At 49.2% G+C, this 15,949-nt stretch overlaps 5 protein-coding genes across 5 annotated transcripts; 3 read left to right on the forward strand and 2 right to left on the reverse strand.

Annotated features, from left to right (window-relative positions):
- The first annotated feature begins 3,303 nt into the window (after window positions 1-3,303).
- Window positions 3,304-4,262, forward strand: F5J12DRAFT_116400 (uncharacterized protein). The gene is made up of 4 exons (XM_051738019.1): window positions 3,304-3,767; window positions 3,821-3,907; window positions 3,959-4,060; window positions 4,112-4,262. Exons 1-4 carry the CDS (start codon window positions 3,450-3,452, stop codon window positions 4,154-4,156), a joined length of 552 nt encoding a protein of 183 aa, XP_051599817.1. The 5' UTR covers window positions 3,304-3,449; the 3' UTR covers window positions 4,157-4,262.
- Window positions 4,263-6,789: 2,527 nt separating this feature from the next.
- On the reverse strand, window positions 6,790-7,670 carry F5J12DRAFT_116449 (uncharacterized protein). The gene has a single exon (XM_051738020.1). It carries the CDS (start codon window positions 7,417-7,419, stop codon window positions 6,886-6,888), a length of 534 nt encoding a protein of 177 aa, XP_051599818.1. The 5' UTR covers window positions 7,420-7,670; the 3' UTR covers window positions 6,790-6,885.
- A 2,865-nt stretch (window positions 7,671-10,535) lies between these two features.
- F5J12DRAFT_783093 (uncharacterized protein) lies at window positions 10,536-12,093 on the forward strand (the record flags this gene model as incomplete). Its single annotated transcript, XM_051742820.1, has 9 exons — window positions 10,536-10,626; window positions 10,665-10,916; window positions 10,969-11,014; window positions 11,110-11,158; window positions 11,210-11,301; window positions 11,351-11,453; window positions 11,509-11,555; window positions 11,648-11,700; window positions 11,894-12,093. The coding sequence occupies 9 exons, from the start codon at window positions 10,536-10,538 to the stop codon at window positions 12,091-12,093; spliced, it is 933 nt and encodes a 310-aa protein (XP_051599819.1).
- Window positions 12,094-13,369: 1,276 nt separating this feature from the next.
- On the reverse strand, window positions 13,370-14,976 carry F5J12DRAFT_927627 (uncharacterized protein; the record flags this gene model as incomplete). The annotated part of the gene is made up of 4 exons (XM_051749415.1): window positions 14,779-14,976; window positions 14,258-14,726; window positions 13,958-14,104; window positions 13,370-13,820 (listed from the first exon to the last, which is right to left on the reverse strand). The coding sequence occupies exons 2-4, from the start codon at window positions 14,494-14,496 to the stop codon at window positions 13,370-13,372; spliced, it is 837 nt and encodes a 278-aa protein (XP_051599820.1). The 5' UTR covers window positions 14,497-14,726; window positions 14,779-14,976.
- Window positions 14,977-15,282: 306 nt separating this feature from the next.
- F5J12DRAFT_687684 (uncharacterized protein) lies at window positions 15,283-15,492 on the forward strand (the record flags this gene model as incomplete). The annotated part of the gene is made up of 1 exon (XM_051740333.1): window positions 15,283-15,492. A coding segment is annotated over one exon (210 nt), but the record flags the coding sequence as incomplete, so codon positions are not given.
- Window positions 15,493-15,949: the final 457 nt, after the last annotated feature.

Here is a 15,949-nt window from a genome sequence, read left to right on the forward strand (position 1 = left end):
CGGGAGAACATCGAGGCGGTCGCCCCTTTGCTTGCCCAACCCCCTCAAAATCATTACGGAGGAACTCGTTCCTTCGAGTAAAAATGTCATGATTTATGACACCTGTTTCCTTTTTGAAGTCGATGTGCCATGCTAAAATTTTCAACTTCATCTCCATGGTACACCAAAGAAAAATCTCAAGTCGGACGGTGATACTCCTTGTACTCCTTTTAAGTATACTGTCTCGCAGTCTAGAATAGCTTTGGACGGTTGACGCCGCCCTCAACTTTGTAATTATCAGGCAGTAGATTCGTCCATACCTATCATCTGGATTGTTTTGTAAATCTGCCACACCAAAATACACTCCATTGTCGAGCAGCGCATCATCACCGGAGGATGGTAATAGTAAACTGTACACAAGTCTGTGGGAATTGTACGACGACCGCTGATTGTCTGTGTTCGAAGCGCGGGCTCCGGGCAATAGCACCGAAACAGGCCTGGCTGCGTGCAACACTTGTTCAAGACATGACGATCTTTTGCGGCTTCCGTACAACTTTTTCAGTCGCCCGGAGGGAATCTTGATGTCCCATACAAAACCTGTGTGCCTTGTCATCTCGTTGCTCAAGAGATTTCGTAGCATTGTGAGTTGAGTTGCTGTTGTTGCAACCATCTGCCGGTGCTGGTCGAAGAAGAAACTCCAATAATAAGTTCGAGAAATCTCTGACGGCCCTCCATCTGGCCTTGGGGCGCAGCAATCATAATACTAGCGCTCGTCTTCCCTTCGTTCACACCGGTACATACATCCCTAGTGTGCCTTTTGCTTTTGCCACTTTAAACGCTTGGCGGCGTCCCACAGCACGCTGTCGATGTTAAACAGCATGCATTGGGAAGCCGCCAAGCGTTTGAGAAACTCGCTCTTTGTTTCTACAGGCGATCGATTCGCGAAGTATCGAGAAAGGTATCGGGAGTTATTGAGTTTCGAAAGGTAAGCCTATTTGGTATTTACTAAATGTATGGCGGTGATGCGAAGCCAAATCACGGTGACGTCGAGGGCGAAGCTGAATTATTGGCATAGCGCAAATGACCTTCCCGAAGCTGCGAGGTAGGATATCGTACTACATTAGCTCTTTTATACTGTAGGAGACAGGCACGAAATATTTCAAGGTACACATACGGGCGAAGCAGGATCAAAGCCAATAAGAATATTAGAACAGAGCTGTCACAACGTCCTCAACATCTGAACATGTGGTCCTTCCACATCGAACCGATTCCTTTGAAGTGACAGTACCACGATAGGATCTTCCTTAACGACTACTCGCAAACCCAGACAGATGGTCTGTGTTAGTTAAGGTAGTGGAAAGAACCGTATGACCCTTCTTATGCGATAAAAGACAGACACGAAAATGTCAGAGGTACTATTAGCACGGTTAAGAACGGAACAGAAATTAATATAGAGAAGTGAACACATCTCGTTATAGGCTTTCTATCATCTATGCATTAGCGCTTCAAGTTTCAGCATCGGGCCAAATCCTTATAGAACATACGACGCAAAAAAGTATCACTCAATATCCCGTTTGCATATCACCGTGTTACACAGTCGTACACACGGTAGCGACGTGAGCTGCGAGGAATTCCCGAGAGGATGATTTTGCTAGCTGTCCCAGTTCATCGTGGTGGAAGGTAGAAGTGTCCAGGGTCGTTCACCAAGCCAAGCCTTGTCGTTTGTCCCTGCGAAGCTTCAAGCTACTTTGGACTCCCCCCAGCCATGAAAAGGCTCACCCAGGACATGGAGAAAGTAGTTTCCCCTCCTCCAGCTCTGCGCTCGAAGCGTCCATTTTCTCGACTAAATTATTTTGATGTTGACTGCGCGAAGGGGGACGTTGTGGGAGTAGCAAGATCGGCAAGTTCGACTAAGACACGGTGGGAGTACCATGTCCTTCAAAGGAAATCGACAAGATGGCAGGTAGCGGCCAAAATTAAAAAAAACTGGAGCGTGGCGTGGAGGAAACTTGGCTGCCACTTCGCAGATCTTCGACGAGCGGAGAACCGTACGGACGACCGCCGCAGAAAATTAATTGACAGCCTGCTCTCGACGGGGAGCTGTTAAAAAATACGTGGAAAAATTGACTGTATTGTCGTTAAAAGACGAGGTTCATTATGAGAGCCGCTGGCATTGGCGGAGTTCGAGCGAGGGACCTCACACCACTTTCGCACCAGACCCATTCCCACCTTCTGACGACTTGAATGCCCTCCGCCTCTTGCGATGGCGGGCTCTGTCGCGACATTCGGACATTATTTCGTTGGAGCGCAGGCAACAACCAAAGATTCTTGGAGACGTTATCGCACACCTCAGATCTGGCGCCCACCGCAGACACAGAATTTCCGGTCGATCGTCTGCTAGTTTCTGCACACGACAGCCACGTCAGCTCCTTTAATATCAAGAGGGGGGTCACCACAACTTGTCTAGCTTCGATGAGGCCCTCTTCGTGACAAAGCACCACGGTGGAAAATTCGAGCAGTATCGCTATGGAGCGCAGGTTGGTTTGCCTTGTCGCAAAACTCACTCGACGCACGCCAAAGCACGTTGGCATCTTCTAATTCCTGACCAAGTTCAAATGGTGACAACGGGAACTGGTTGAGGGGAGTCGTCGTGTTTGGGGTCGCACAGGTACAGCATGACTAGTGAGTGTCTTGGTTCACTCAAACGCGCTCCATTTATTCGGAGGCACGATCGGACGAGGGTATTAACGCAGCCTCGGTTGACAGACAGCTTTCTTGCTGGCGGTTCTCCCTTGAAAAAAGTTGAAGCGGGCAATTTCTTCTTGACTTCATCTTCTCCTATCACACTAGTGGCCTTGGAAACAGTGTTGAAGCATTCGAGTTAAGTTGCACTGCAAGATTCGTGATGGCGGTGAGCAACTTGCCTGTGGGATTTTGCATACAAGTAACAGCAGTGTGACGTGGCATGCCCCTTTTTCGTGTGACAGGTCACGCAACATTCTCACCCACGTGTGTTGGGTTCACGTTGGGATTGCATTCGCGACAAAACTGGGAGGATGGTGTAGAACGTGTATATGCACCAGCGATGCGTACAGACAAGGTTACATGGACGACAATATTTTGTGGTGCAAGCCGTCTCGGTCAGAGGACCCGAGGTGGTGTAACCCACTGGTACCATGAAGTTCAGCGTCGCCGTCGGTTTAAATTTTTCCTGTGTTATCGATGACAGGATTTAGAAACCTGGTCTCAATCATAGGAAACTTACGATGTGATGGAAGTGGGTCTATCCCACTTCGGCCCTTTTTGCAGGGTGATAGTTCCGGAAGGATGGCTCCTCACATCTAGTGACGCGTCGTGCATGGCTGGCAACGAAATCATCTTCATTCTGGCGCGCAAGCCTTGGATTGGTGTCCAGAGTTCCCGTACGAGTGGGATGCCGCCGCGGAGGCAGATGTGTGTTGGCCCAGCGCATGTGGCGAATACCAATTCGAATAAGCGCCGCGATAGGTCCCCGTTTCTGGATCTCAATGTCAACCCTGGCGGAGTCTACGACATGGACCATTGACTCAATTCATCCCATTTTTTGCCTTCTGTTGTATATTTTGAACCCCGTTTTAATATTTAAGCTCTGGATCGCAGCCCAGGGTCCCTGTCTTCTTTTCTTCTTTTCACCCTCTTTCCTGCGGTACACGATGGACTCGGGAAAACTACCAAACTACAAATCGTCATACTTGTTCAGGTTCCATCCTTACGCGAGAGTGAAGCCCTCCGCCCGCGAGAGAGTGATGGTAAGTGGCAGCGTCTGCGAAACTTGTCAGTTCGGAGTGTTCATGGTGACTAGGCTGTTCTGTACACCTCTGACGACAATGGCTTTTTTTCTGAGGACCAACGCTTTATTCCATCGTATCGAACTGCCGTCTCGGACCCTGTGAGGCCTTCGTGACATTCCCAAGTATTTTTTTGTTGATCTTTGCTCCAGAATCCGTCTACTGTCATCGCTCCGAACCTGGATGACGTTGTCAACCTCACGGACTCTGTCGATGCGCCCCGACGGAAGCTGAGCATGTCCACCCTAGTGGTAGTAAGTACAACTACTTTCATCACAGAACGAGGTTCATCGTGAATCACATAGGACCTGGCGCTGTTGATGTGTCGCAAGCCATCCCCTACCGATTGATCGTGAGCACGGAGGGTTAATCCCAGCTTCAGCAATGACTTCTGTCCTGTATAACTTTGTGACCTCTATCTTAATTACACTTCCCTCCTCTCCTTCGTTGACCTAACACCGGCAGGTCTTCGGACACGTTGTGTATAATATCTAGTATATGGGAACATATGAACTGCAGTTTAATACGAACGTCACTATCATCCGAGAAACTGGTTCTCGGCTTATTGGAGATTGAGACGTACTGTATTGCACACTCGAAGGTCAGTCTGCTTACTGCAAACTTGATCCCTGTAGAAAAGAAAACAGTGGAGGGGGATCATGCAGACTTCAAATTTTGCTTGTCTGCAACGGTATGGCATAACCAATGACATCTCCTTCATCCCATGACTTTCCACTCGGCGTTCTCCATCTCTCCTACTTCCGCATGCTTGGTGCAAAATTTATGATGAATAAGGTATGTGGAGGTGGAGCCACATAGACCAGGTAACATTATCGGACAAGCACCATGCGGTGACTAGAACGAAGTTAACGACAGTTATTGGACAGACATCGGATCTCCAAGACTCCACCTTGTCTTATAGAGATAGTATGCCGTCGCAAAGCACGTGAATGACGCAACCACGAGGAAGATAACAAAAACGGGAAGTTTGCGGTCTTGGGTCAACGGCGATGGCTCGTTGGCCTTCGTATGGCCACTTCGCAGGTTGGACCCAGGTCGACTACTTCGAGGTGCACGCAATCGATAGGTACCCTTCTCATTCGTGACGGAGGGTGATTGAAAAACGTATCTCGACGACATCCTTTGTAGCAGGCACTCGACAAACTTCTACTTCGCAAAACGAACTTGACGATTATGTAAGCACCAACGCGGAATCTGACCACGGACTAACATGATTCTATTTAGGAGAAAGAAAACTAACATGACTCAACCCGCAACGACTTCAGCAATTCTAAGGTGCCGGTTTGTGCACTTGTTCAAAGCAGCCAACCTCGATGTTCAGACGCTGGAGTGAGGGGAGTATCGGTGGCGTGGTAAGGTCACAGTCAAGTCGTGCAAATATTGCAGATGGATCAGCTCGTGCACACTACTGGACGAAACATCCGCTTTGAAAGAGAAGCTGCGCAGATAAGGAATTTCGCCGAAGTTCACCGTCAAGGGGAGAAGTGCGAAACAATAACGGTCAGCGTTGATCGACAATACTTGAAGGGATAGTGCACAAGCTGGCATGAAATACAAAACGCTACCGGGGTGGTATCCAGAGATCGAGAAGCTCAGCCGAACAAGGTGGGGTAAACTAACGGGGTCAGGGAACGTGATTGAACTTACAGGCAATATTTCGTCGAAAACTTCGATGTTCAGAGTGTGAAGCGATGGAAAGAACTCATGAGATAAGGGCAGCGAGAAGACGGTGTCCAAATTTTTTTGGGCGGATTGTGGGTAGCGGGAGCGTGGTGTGATCAAAGGTTCGTATACGGCATGAATATCTTTTCAGCGAGAGCCAGTCATCGTACGAAGGTTCCTGCAGGAGAGACTGGCAGGAATCAGCAACCTACCACTATGATGCGCAGGTGCAGACATCGTACCACCACCCTGCCGCTCCAATGTACCTCTAGAGTCCAGAAGTGCTCAGGAAAGCACATGATGAGCGGACTCAGGGAAGATTGCGTTTCCCAGAGAACATCAAGTGCCGGGTCCATGAACGCCTTGCAGCACCTTGCAAGTCTTGCAATGTCCTTGTGACAAATAGCACAGATTCCATTCGAGTTGCCAACTCTTTCATCTACCAAGAATCTGATAATGAGATCCAGAATTTCGGTGATTCCAAGGCAGGCATGCATGACGCGTCGAGAACGTGTGTGGAAACGAGATTTTCTCTACACGAGAGTATTCCAATATGTACTCAACAAAATAGTATAGGAGCAAACCACACTAATACGACTCACTGTAGAGGGCTGCGGAAGTTAAAGGGGTGCAAGCATCTGAAATAAGATAAAAGGCCATATCAGAGAGTAGTCAAGAATATCTCATGTCCTATACAAGGTCGCATACCTCTTGACGCTGTCATTCACAAAGTCTTTTGTTTGCATCTTAGTCTGGAATGGGGGCATGGCAACGATGAGTTGGAAGCAGTGATTTCTTCAATTTACCAAGGCGTAAGTTGACAATGCGACTCGAGTACCACCGATTCACCGTCAAGCCAGATTACGGGCATTGTGCTCAAAAGGGTAGCGGAACCGAGAAATGGATGGTGTGTCTCCCCTCCACCAACTCCCAGTTCCAAGTGTACTTTTCCACGACGGTGGGTGCGCGAAGGGGGTTGCAAAGTGGGAAAATCAAAAGGGCGGAACGCGCGACGATGAAAGATGGCTTTGAAAAAACGTGGAGACGAGTATCGCAGTTTGAAGCGTTCAGTCAATTCGATGAGGTGGGACTTAGAAGCTTCATGCGGGATTGTCATACACCGTGTCAAAGCCTTGTTACGCATTTCCTAGGGTCTTCAACAAATATGAATGATTCCAGATGAAACCAATGAATATCTCGACGGGGGGCCGAGGGGGAAAAAAAGGGTCTGGGTGTATTGTTGTAGCCAAGAGATGTCAGTCAGTTTGTTTTTCAGGTCTATTAAGTGGCACAAATCGAGGTCTTCTACATACGTAAGGCATCATTTGTGCTGTCAACGTACCAGCCCCTCCGGCAGACTTGAAACGGCTGCCTCTTTAATCGCGACGCTCGGGTTTTATCTCGTGGAAGCGTTGGAGTAAGGAAGACCCAGAGTCTCTTGGAGAACTTCACCGCACACACCAAATCCCGCGTTAAAGACAGGATTTCTACTCGACCATCTGCACGCTAGGGCATGTGAGCATCGGGCAGCGAAATCTTGTCCAGCTGCGGTCGGGCGAGCCTCATCCCAGTGAAAAATTCCAAGTGACTTTGCTATGATGACATCTTCTACTTCTTGATCCTTCAAAGCGGTTGGACATGACAGTTGGTTGAGCCTGGGTGGCGAGTCATACAATTGAAGTGAGGGGAGTACTAATTGCATGGACGGACCCATGTCGATATCGAAGTCATCAGGTACGATCACAGTCAAGTCGTGCAAGTATTGCAAATGAATCAGCTCGTGCATACCACTAGGCGAGATTGCCACATTCCAAGAGAGACCGAAGCTGCGCAGGTTCGGCATTTCTTTGAACCTTACCGCTAAAGTGGTACTACTGGTCCCCGGGAAGCTGATTATCAACACTTGCAGAGACGGTGCACAAACCGGCATGAAACATAGGGTTTCATCAGAGTCCGGGCGCAAGGGTGGATAGATTTCGAAGCTCAACTGAATGAGATGCGGTAAAGGGATGGAGGAGAGTAATGAGAGTGAATCTACACCCTCTGCATCGATGTTGAAAGGGGGGTTGAAGGAACCAAGGTGCAGCGTGTGAATCGACGGAAAGAGTTCGTAGATTAAGCCCTATGAAAAGATGGTTTTCAGACTATCCTCATTGACCAAGGGTAACATCAGGCCAGTATAATTGAAAGCTCGGATTCGGCATGAATACTTTTTTCAGCTCGGCCCAGTCCTCATGCGAAGGTTCCTCCTCTCGAAACTGTGGCAGGCGTCAGCGACTCTACCGCCACAGGTGCAAGATGGCATACCAGGATCCTGACGTCCCCAACTACCTCTATAGTTCAGAGGTGATCAGGCAAGCACATGGGCAAAGGACTCAGGGAAAATTGCGTCTGCCAGAGAGCGTCAAGTGCTGGGTCCCTGAATGACTTGCAACGTCTTTGTGGCGAACAACACAGTTTTAATACATGTCGCTAGCGTGTTCATTCACCAAGGACCCGATGATGTGGCGAAGAATTTCGGAGACTTGAAGACAGAGATGCATGTCGTTTTATTGGAGAGGCAGGGCGCGAGAGGTTGATTAGGAAAGGGTGCCACTGGGCCCCAGTAGCAGGGGGATGAGCGGCGCAGTAAGCTCTGGGGATGAACAATTGACTTAGGTGGGTGATTGATATGGTAGTAATATGTACATAGTAGTAACCTGTAATACTGTATTGCGAGGGTCTGCAGCAAAACAGAAAGTACTGACACATTAGTGCTGATAATTCATGAACCTGTCAAGCACCGGTTGCTCTGAACAGGGTAGGTGACATGCATTGTTTAATATCCGCTAGCGCTTCCATACAGCCGGTTTAAGCACGGTGGAAGTCTCTTGTGACAGTTCCCGTGACATCTCGAAGTCACTGAGGGCCTCATTCCAACCTTGAGACCCAGCGATTACGGTGCTCCATATTAATCTGGGACTTCGGATCCTGGGAATAGTACCGGCTGGCCGATACTTCTATCAGTGTTTATCCATCAAAAGTGGTCATAATACGGAAAGAATTCGTTATGGCCATATACACGAGACAGTTTGCATTCCTTCATAAGGGGTGGTACCTTCACGTTGCAAAGTGTTGTACTTGCATCGAAACGATAAGCGATAGGACAGAGGGAGGTTGGAATTCATAACCCGACCAGTGTGGTTTGCAAGTCTGATAACAACCAGCGATGATGAAAAGTAAACGTAGCCACTGAAGTACCCACCATGTGGATCATCCCCCCTCAATTAATCCAATCGCGTAAATTTTGTTTGCTCTAGGCCAAGACGACAGCGAAAATGGGTTAGCGATGGAACAAGCCCGAGAAAGGCACGTACGATGGATGAATGTATCACCGAACAAATCGTATTCATACCACCACCTCGCAATCTCGAATACCGAGTGCGATCCAAGGACTGCAAACTGTCAGTTGTCTCACTTCACTGGGTGGAGGGTTAGGGTAGTTGACAAGGGTCACTCGCGTGCCATCAGTGACCTTCGAGTTGGGTTGTGACTCTCGTCCCTGCGAAGTTGTAAGCTGCCCGGACTCCTTCCAGTCTCGAAAAGGCCACACCCAGGAAACGCAGGAAGTAGTTTTGCCTCCCCCAGCTCTGTGCTCGAAGCGTCCATTTTTCCCAACCAAAATATATCAGTGTTGGTTTCGCGAAGGGGAACGTTATGCGGGTGGCAAGGTTGGCAGCGCTGGAATTGCGACAACGGAAGAGAGTGCTTAAAATCGGAAAAGCCACGGGGTACCGCAGGGGAGAGCATTCGAATGGAATAAACGAGGTGGCAGATGCAAGTAAAATTTTCGGTCGGCGGTGTGGCGAAGGGTAGCATATTTGTGGACAAGAAATTCGGTGGCCACTTCGCCGACCTTCAACGAGCAGAGAACCGCACGAACGAGCCCCTCAGAAAATTAATCGAAAGTTCGCTCTCGACGGGGAATTGTTGAAAAATGCCCAGCAGAATTGTTTGTACCGTAGTTGTCAATGGGAGAGTTTAATAAGGCCCATCATGAGAACGGCTGGCGTTGGCGGAGTTCGAGAGAAGAACCCACAACACTTTTGCACCAGATCCACTTGCACAGGAAATTCTGACGACTTGAACGCATCGCACCCCTTACCATGGCTGTCGTGACATTCTGGCATTATTTCGTCCAGACTTTTGAGTCACAGCGAAAGGTGCAACCCAGAGATTCTTGCAGGCGTCATCGCATACAAATCTTGCGCATGCCTTGGACACAGAATTTCCAGTCGACACGCCTGCTGGTTTCTACACGCGATAGAGCATGTCAACTCCTTTAATGTCAAGAGGGGGCTCAACGCAATTTTGTCCAGCTGCAGTGTGGCGCTCTCCATAACAAGGTACCGCGGTGAAAAATTCGAGCGGTTTCGTTATGGAGTGTAGGTGGGTTTTCCTTGTCGCGGAACTCACTCGATGTATGCCAAAGCAAGCCAGGATATTCCAATTCTTGATCGAGTCCAAATGTTGATGATGGGGGCTGGCTGAGGGAAGTCGCCGTTTTGGGGTCGCACAGGTGCAGCATGACTAGTGAGTGTTTTGGTTTACTCAAATGTACTCCATGCAGTTCCGAGGTACAATCGGACGAGGCTATTGACGCAGCCCCGATCGACAGTCATGTTTCTTGCGGGTAGATTTCCCCTGACAACTTGAAGCGGACAATATCTTCATGGATTCTTCTGTTATCACACAAGCGTAGTCTTAGAAAACAGTGTTGAAGCAATTGAGTTGAGTTGCACAGCAAAACTCACGATGGCGGTGAGCAACCTGCTTGTAGAATTTGACGCACTTTGGCAGTAGCGTGACGTGACATGCCCCTTTTCGTGTGACAGGTCACCAATCTCACCCACTACTAGTGTTGGGTTCGCGTTCGCGACAGAACTGGGAGGATGGTGTAAAACGTGTATATGCACTAGCGATGCGTACAGGAGGCTACATCGACGACGATATTTTGTGGCCAGGTTGTCTTGGTCAGAGCCGAGGACCCAAAGCTACGCTGGCACTATGAAGCTCAACTGTGCCGTCGAAATTCTTCCTATGACTTGTCGATGGCTGAATTCAGGAACCTGGACGCGATTAGTGGAAAACTTTCGAGGTGAAGGAAGAGGGTCTACTTCACTACAGCCCACTTAGCAAGGTGGTGGTTCTGGACGGATGGCGTGCGAGTCTGGACGCATCGTGCGTGGCTTGCAACGAAGGTAGTTTTAGTCTGGCACGGGAAGGCTTGCATTGGCATGAATATCGTGGCCAAGGGCCCTGGGACTCGTGGGATACTGCCGCGGAAACAGATTTGTGTGGGCCCAGCGCATGCGGCGAATGTCAAATTCAAAATAACGCCGCGATATGTCCCCACAGCGTTTCAACTCTGGCAGAGTCCGCGATATGGTCTGTTGACTCGATTTACGGCTTGCCCGTTCCCTTCTATTGCACATTTTAGACCCCGTTTTGATATTTGAGCGCTGGATCGCAGGCCCCGGTCCCTGGTATCTTCTCTTTTTTTTTCACCCTCCTCACTCTGCAATCTTTCCTGCGGCACATGGGAAAGCTACCGAACCACAGATCAGTTATACTTGCTCAGGTTTCATCCCTACGCGAGGGTGAAGCCCTCTGCTCGCGAGAGAGCAATGGTAAGTGGTGGTGTTTGCATAACCCAACCAAGAATGCTGACGGGTGACTAGGCCGCTCGGTACACCTCTGACCCTGATGGCCTTTTTTCTGACGAACAACGCATTATCTCTTCGTATCAAACTATGGTCGCGGACTCAGTGAGGTTTCAGTGCCAACCCCAGGTATCCTTACCCTGACGACTTTGGCTCCAGGAATCACTCTCTCATTATCGCACGGGGCCTGGATAATGCTGTCAACGTCACGCACTCTGTTGATACGCATCTCCGGAACCTGAGCGTGTCCACTCTGGTGGCAGTAAGCACACCTACTTTCATCGTGGAATGAACGAGTTTCATCGTGAATTGCGTAGGACCTAGCGGTCTTGATGTGTCGAACGCCGTCCCCCACCGGTCGACAGTGAGTACGAAGAATTAATCCCAGCTCTAATGAGACAGATAAAATCACTGCTATCTCGTAGATGCACCGGCGCGACGTCTATTTTAGTTTAGTTACTCCTCGCTCGCTCGCTATTTCCTTTGGTTCTTCTCTGCGTCCGACAGCAGTATGTTTTCAGATATTTCTTGTATAGTCTAGTATCTAGTACGGCGAAGTATAAAAACTGCAAGTTAATAAGAACCTAGTTGTAACCATCCGAGAACCTGCGGAATTCTCGGCTTGTCGGGAATCGAGACGTCCTTTTCTTTGCAACCAGATATTGCCCCTAGTGTTCACCTGCTCGAGCAAACTACTCCCAGATTGGAGCGCCCCCGACCTCGAAGGTGCCTCCACCGGTAGGAATGATGGCAAGGGGAATGTAGCTCATACCGGTGCAATGGCGAGGCGTGGTTTCCTTACCGTGACGCTCGAATGTCCCTTTACCCATCCCCATGCGCGTTTCGTTCCCCTGGTGCAAAATTCTCAGAGAAAACCGTCCATTACCAAGACAGACCCCTAGAATGCAAAGCTTTTCCCTCTTGGTGACTTCCCCGGCGACCATGAACTGTTTTTGAGGTGAACTTGGCGCCCGGTGGGATGCTGCTTGACCCACCTTACGACGATCCTGCAATGGTCTTCCTAGCGCTTAATATTCGCACAGAGAACACTTTGGTGACTGCTTACTTGGATCACCCGATTTCCTATCCCTGCTCCTGCGGATAAGAGCAAGGTTAGCTTAAAGTCGTCGCAGTCGGCAACCAAAGTTGATCTTCGTTACGCGCTATAGTTCGAATTCCCCGATACTCTGTCGACTACAGGAACAAAAAATAAGAAAGTAACGTCATCAGGTAGAGTGGCAGGACAAACCAAATTCGAATGGATCTCATTCTTCCCGAGTCTCTTAAGGGTACGTCAGCATGCGCATTCAGAGTTTCTTTTGACTCGACCGCCCGCTCCAGCCCTGATGCACCGTTGAACCCAGGTGCAGGCCCGTGTTCCGGTGATTGGGGGCAAGTAGCGATGAGGAAACACCAAGAAGGAGAAAATTAATGCAGAGGGATGTATAAATGACTGATATTGCACCGTATCGCATGGACGGAGCCAACCTGACCTCGTGGTGGTCAGGACGTCCAGACTCATGAAGGCGAGGAAGGTGAAGAGACTAACGGAGGTAATGAGCAAGGAAACGGATTGACAAGAAGTAGAAAGTAATTCTGAAGTATGAATGCAGGACCTTCACGGGCGAAAGGATCAAAGGCTCTGGAGCTGAAAGAATAAAAGACTGCTTAAATTTCGGACTGTTGAATTCCGTTGAGATTGGGCGATGTCGTCAATCCGAAAGGCTTGAGGTTGTCCTCGGGGGTTACTACATGAGTTTAATAGGGCGATAGGGAAAGCTTGGTAAAACAATAAGAAACGCACTAATGTGAACTGTAATTCTTCTCCTGATCGCTGTGATACAATCCTGTAGACAACGCTACGGTACGGGAAACTGCCATCATTCCAGGCACAGTGATTCCAACCTTGGTGCGAGAATTCTAAGACATCGTTCTACCGCCGTCCGACCTTCTATGCAAGAGGGAATAATGCGGAGCTTCTTAAGAGAGATAACAAATGCACTTCTGGCTCTTTCAAAGGCAGAGTCCTCGCATTGATAGCCGTGCACGGTAAGGAAAGTCGTGGGCAGCCTCGCAAGAGCACACGTGTGCTTTCCGTTGTTAAATGAGTCTTCCGCTCTTGGAGTTTGTATAGGTACAGGATCTCGATATCAGGCCGCGCTTGCATTGCCCGTGTGACTAGGCGCTGTCAATATCCAGTGTACCGAAAGAAACGAATTTGAGAACGCGCGAGCGGTGGCAGGCAAGAAGGAGTGTCACTGTTGATTGAGGGAAGTCGTAGGAAGGATCGGAGGTGAGAACCCGACGGGGGCGTCGCGCGTAGAGCGCGTGGAAGTTTGGAGAGCGTTTGTAGATGCGCTTGATCTCCAGGAACAGTGCGTAGAGGTCACTGTGGATGGCAGGCGAGCAATGGAAAACCTCAACAGAACTGAGTTGGGATGAAGTGATAGAGGAAAGCAAGTTGGAACGATGATTCAAAGAGCGAACGATCACATTCAAGCGTTGGAGTGAGGGGAGGGTCGACTGCAAAGATGGACATACGTCGACACGAGATCCATCGTCGACATCGAATCCATCAGGTAAGGTCACCACTAAGTCGCGCAAAAAATGGATCGACTCGTGCAGATTCCTAGGCAAGATATTCATATCACGTGTGAGGGTGAGGCTGCAGGTAGGGTATTTCGAAGTTCACTCTCGGGGGAGGCGTAAACCACTGCAATACATCTGGCGATGCATTGACTATCAACGCTTGGAGGGGTGGCACACAACCCGATTAGGGGTAAACGGATGTGGTCAAGGAACAGGATTGGGTTTAGAGGTGGACTCTGCTGAAGATGTCGGCGTTCAGAGTATGAAGCAACAGGAAAAGCTCGTGAGATAGATTCGGCGAGGTGTCCAAGGTATTCTTGGAGACTTGAATTAAATGTGGCATGCTATGGTCAAAAGCTCGGATTCGGTGTGAATATCAATATCTTTCAAGCTCAGCCAGTCTTCATGCGAAGGTTCCCTGTAGGAAAGACTGCGTCAGGCGTCAGTGACGTATTACCACGGGTCCACATGACATACCAGGACCCCGATATCCCCCAATTTACCCCCACAGTCCAGAGGAGGGCGGGCGGGCACATAGCAACAGAATTCAGGGAAGGCTGCCCTTGGTCCTTGAATGTTTTGCATGTCCTCGCAAGTCCTGCAATGTCCATGTGACGAATAAAACAGGCGTTATCAACCCTCTCAGGCACCAAGAATCCAATAATGTGGTAAAGAATTTCGAGAATTCGAAGACAGTCGCGCATGTCGTGTCCCATCCGCTGCTTGTGGGGATGATTCGATGATCAATGAGAGGTCATTTGATTTGTACTTCATACTCCTTCGCGACGTCCGTCTCCATCAGTCTTCCTTCGTTCTTCCTTTCCTAAGTCCGACCGGGGCTTCTAGTACGACGAAGCATCAAACACGCAGGGTTACCTAGTCTGCGGATTCTCGGGTCCCTGGTGGTCTCCCAGCCTTGTAGGCAGACCACAAGACGATGGACGTTCTTTTTCGAATGCTCATTGGAGCCGTCGCAATGATTACGATGTTAAACTTACGATGCCAGTTCCATGAGGGATGGTTGACTTGACAAGATATGGGATCTCGAGGTACTGCAACGCTACCCATACAGTGGACGAACGGACAGCAGCAACCAGCAGACACCGTGACGCCATGGTCTGCTTGTTTGTGATAGGACTTGTCCATCGTTGTGACGTCATCGAAGACGGAGGAATCGTCGGAGATTGTTATTTGTACGGGTTGTTGGTTTCACGAAAGTCCAAGCGTACGCCTACTTTCACATTCCCGGCATGGAAACAGAGTGTGCGTTTAGATCCTGTGGTAATCTTCGTGAATAATTAGAGTCCTCCATGAGCATTGAACGACAGTCGCAACAGTCACACTCGAGTACTTGGAAGAGCTAGTTCTGTGTTATTTAGTTTCTTTGTTGCTATCTCACACATTCTACTATTTGTCTGGCGTCTACGCCAACTAAACGAAGCCTTCTTCCTTCTCGCTCAGGCAGGTTGAAGGCGAAGAATAATTACTTGATGCCATAGACACTCATGGGTCTTGTTGAGCGTGCTGAGTTCGAAGTTGGCGGAACGGGGTTATGGAAGGAACTCGGAGAGCTTGGGCTGGCAGACATCCTCGTCCTGTGGCGGGTGCATGGAATAATGCGAAGATCACTAGGGCTATTTAGAGCCACCGATGTCCTCAAACATTATCGCGGACTCGAACTTGCTCGAGGACTGAACAGACTCTTGCAGCACCGAGCTTCTGTGTGGTAAACAATCTTACCCGAGGTCGAGGTGCGAATAGTTCTAAGGATCTCGACCAGTTATGCATTCAACCAGCCGAACACGAGTCAAGTGGCGAAGTACAAACTGTCAAGTATAGGTTGCCGCTCCATGGCAGATTTAACTTCAAATCGTTTTTGCTGTTAGTTCACCGAATGTGATATGAGCGCAAGCACGAAGTAGAAGCGTCACAGTGAGATGGTAAGCAGTACTAGTGTTAGAGGGGAGTACTAAAATACACTCTACGATGTCTGACCTGCAGCAGCAATGGACACGACTGACGCTGGCGAGGATGAAGGTCGTACAACCATATTGCCTAAGCGACGCAGAGACTGTCCAGTCGAATGTCATTGGTAGTATGTCCCATGTCTGACCATGTCTGACGGAGGGCCGAAACAGGGTGACAAATGGTTAAAATCGAAACAGGCAG

The sequence above is a fragment of the Pisolithus orientalis genome (genome assembly GCF_024613125.1).
Source record: "Pisolithus orientalis strain OTSU chromosome Unknown F5J12scaffold_15, whole genome shotgun sequence".
NCBI classification, from domain to species: Eukaryota; Fungi; Basidiomycota; class Agaricomycetes; order Boletales; family Pisolithaceae; genus Pisolithus; species Pisolithus orientalis.

Coding starts and splice junctions, on each gene's coding strand:
- F5J12DRAFT_116400 (XM_051738019.1), top strand. CDS start 3,450: ATGTGGCGAATACCAATTCGAATAAGCGCCGCGATAGGTCCCCGTTTC. Junction 3,768..3,820: donor CCGCCCGCGAGAGAGTGATG/GTAAGTGGCAGC, acceptor CATGGTGACTAG/GCTGTTCTGTACACCTCTGA. Junction 3,908..3,958: donor GAACTGCCGTCTCGGACCCT/GTGAGGCCTTCG, acceptor TCTTTGCTCCAG/AATCCGTCTACTGTCATCGC.
- F5J12DRAFT_116449 (XM_051738020.1), bottom strand. CDS start 7,419: ATGCCGGTTTGTGCACCGTCTCTGCAAGTGTTGATAATCAGCTTCCCG.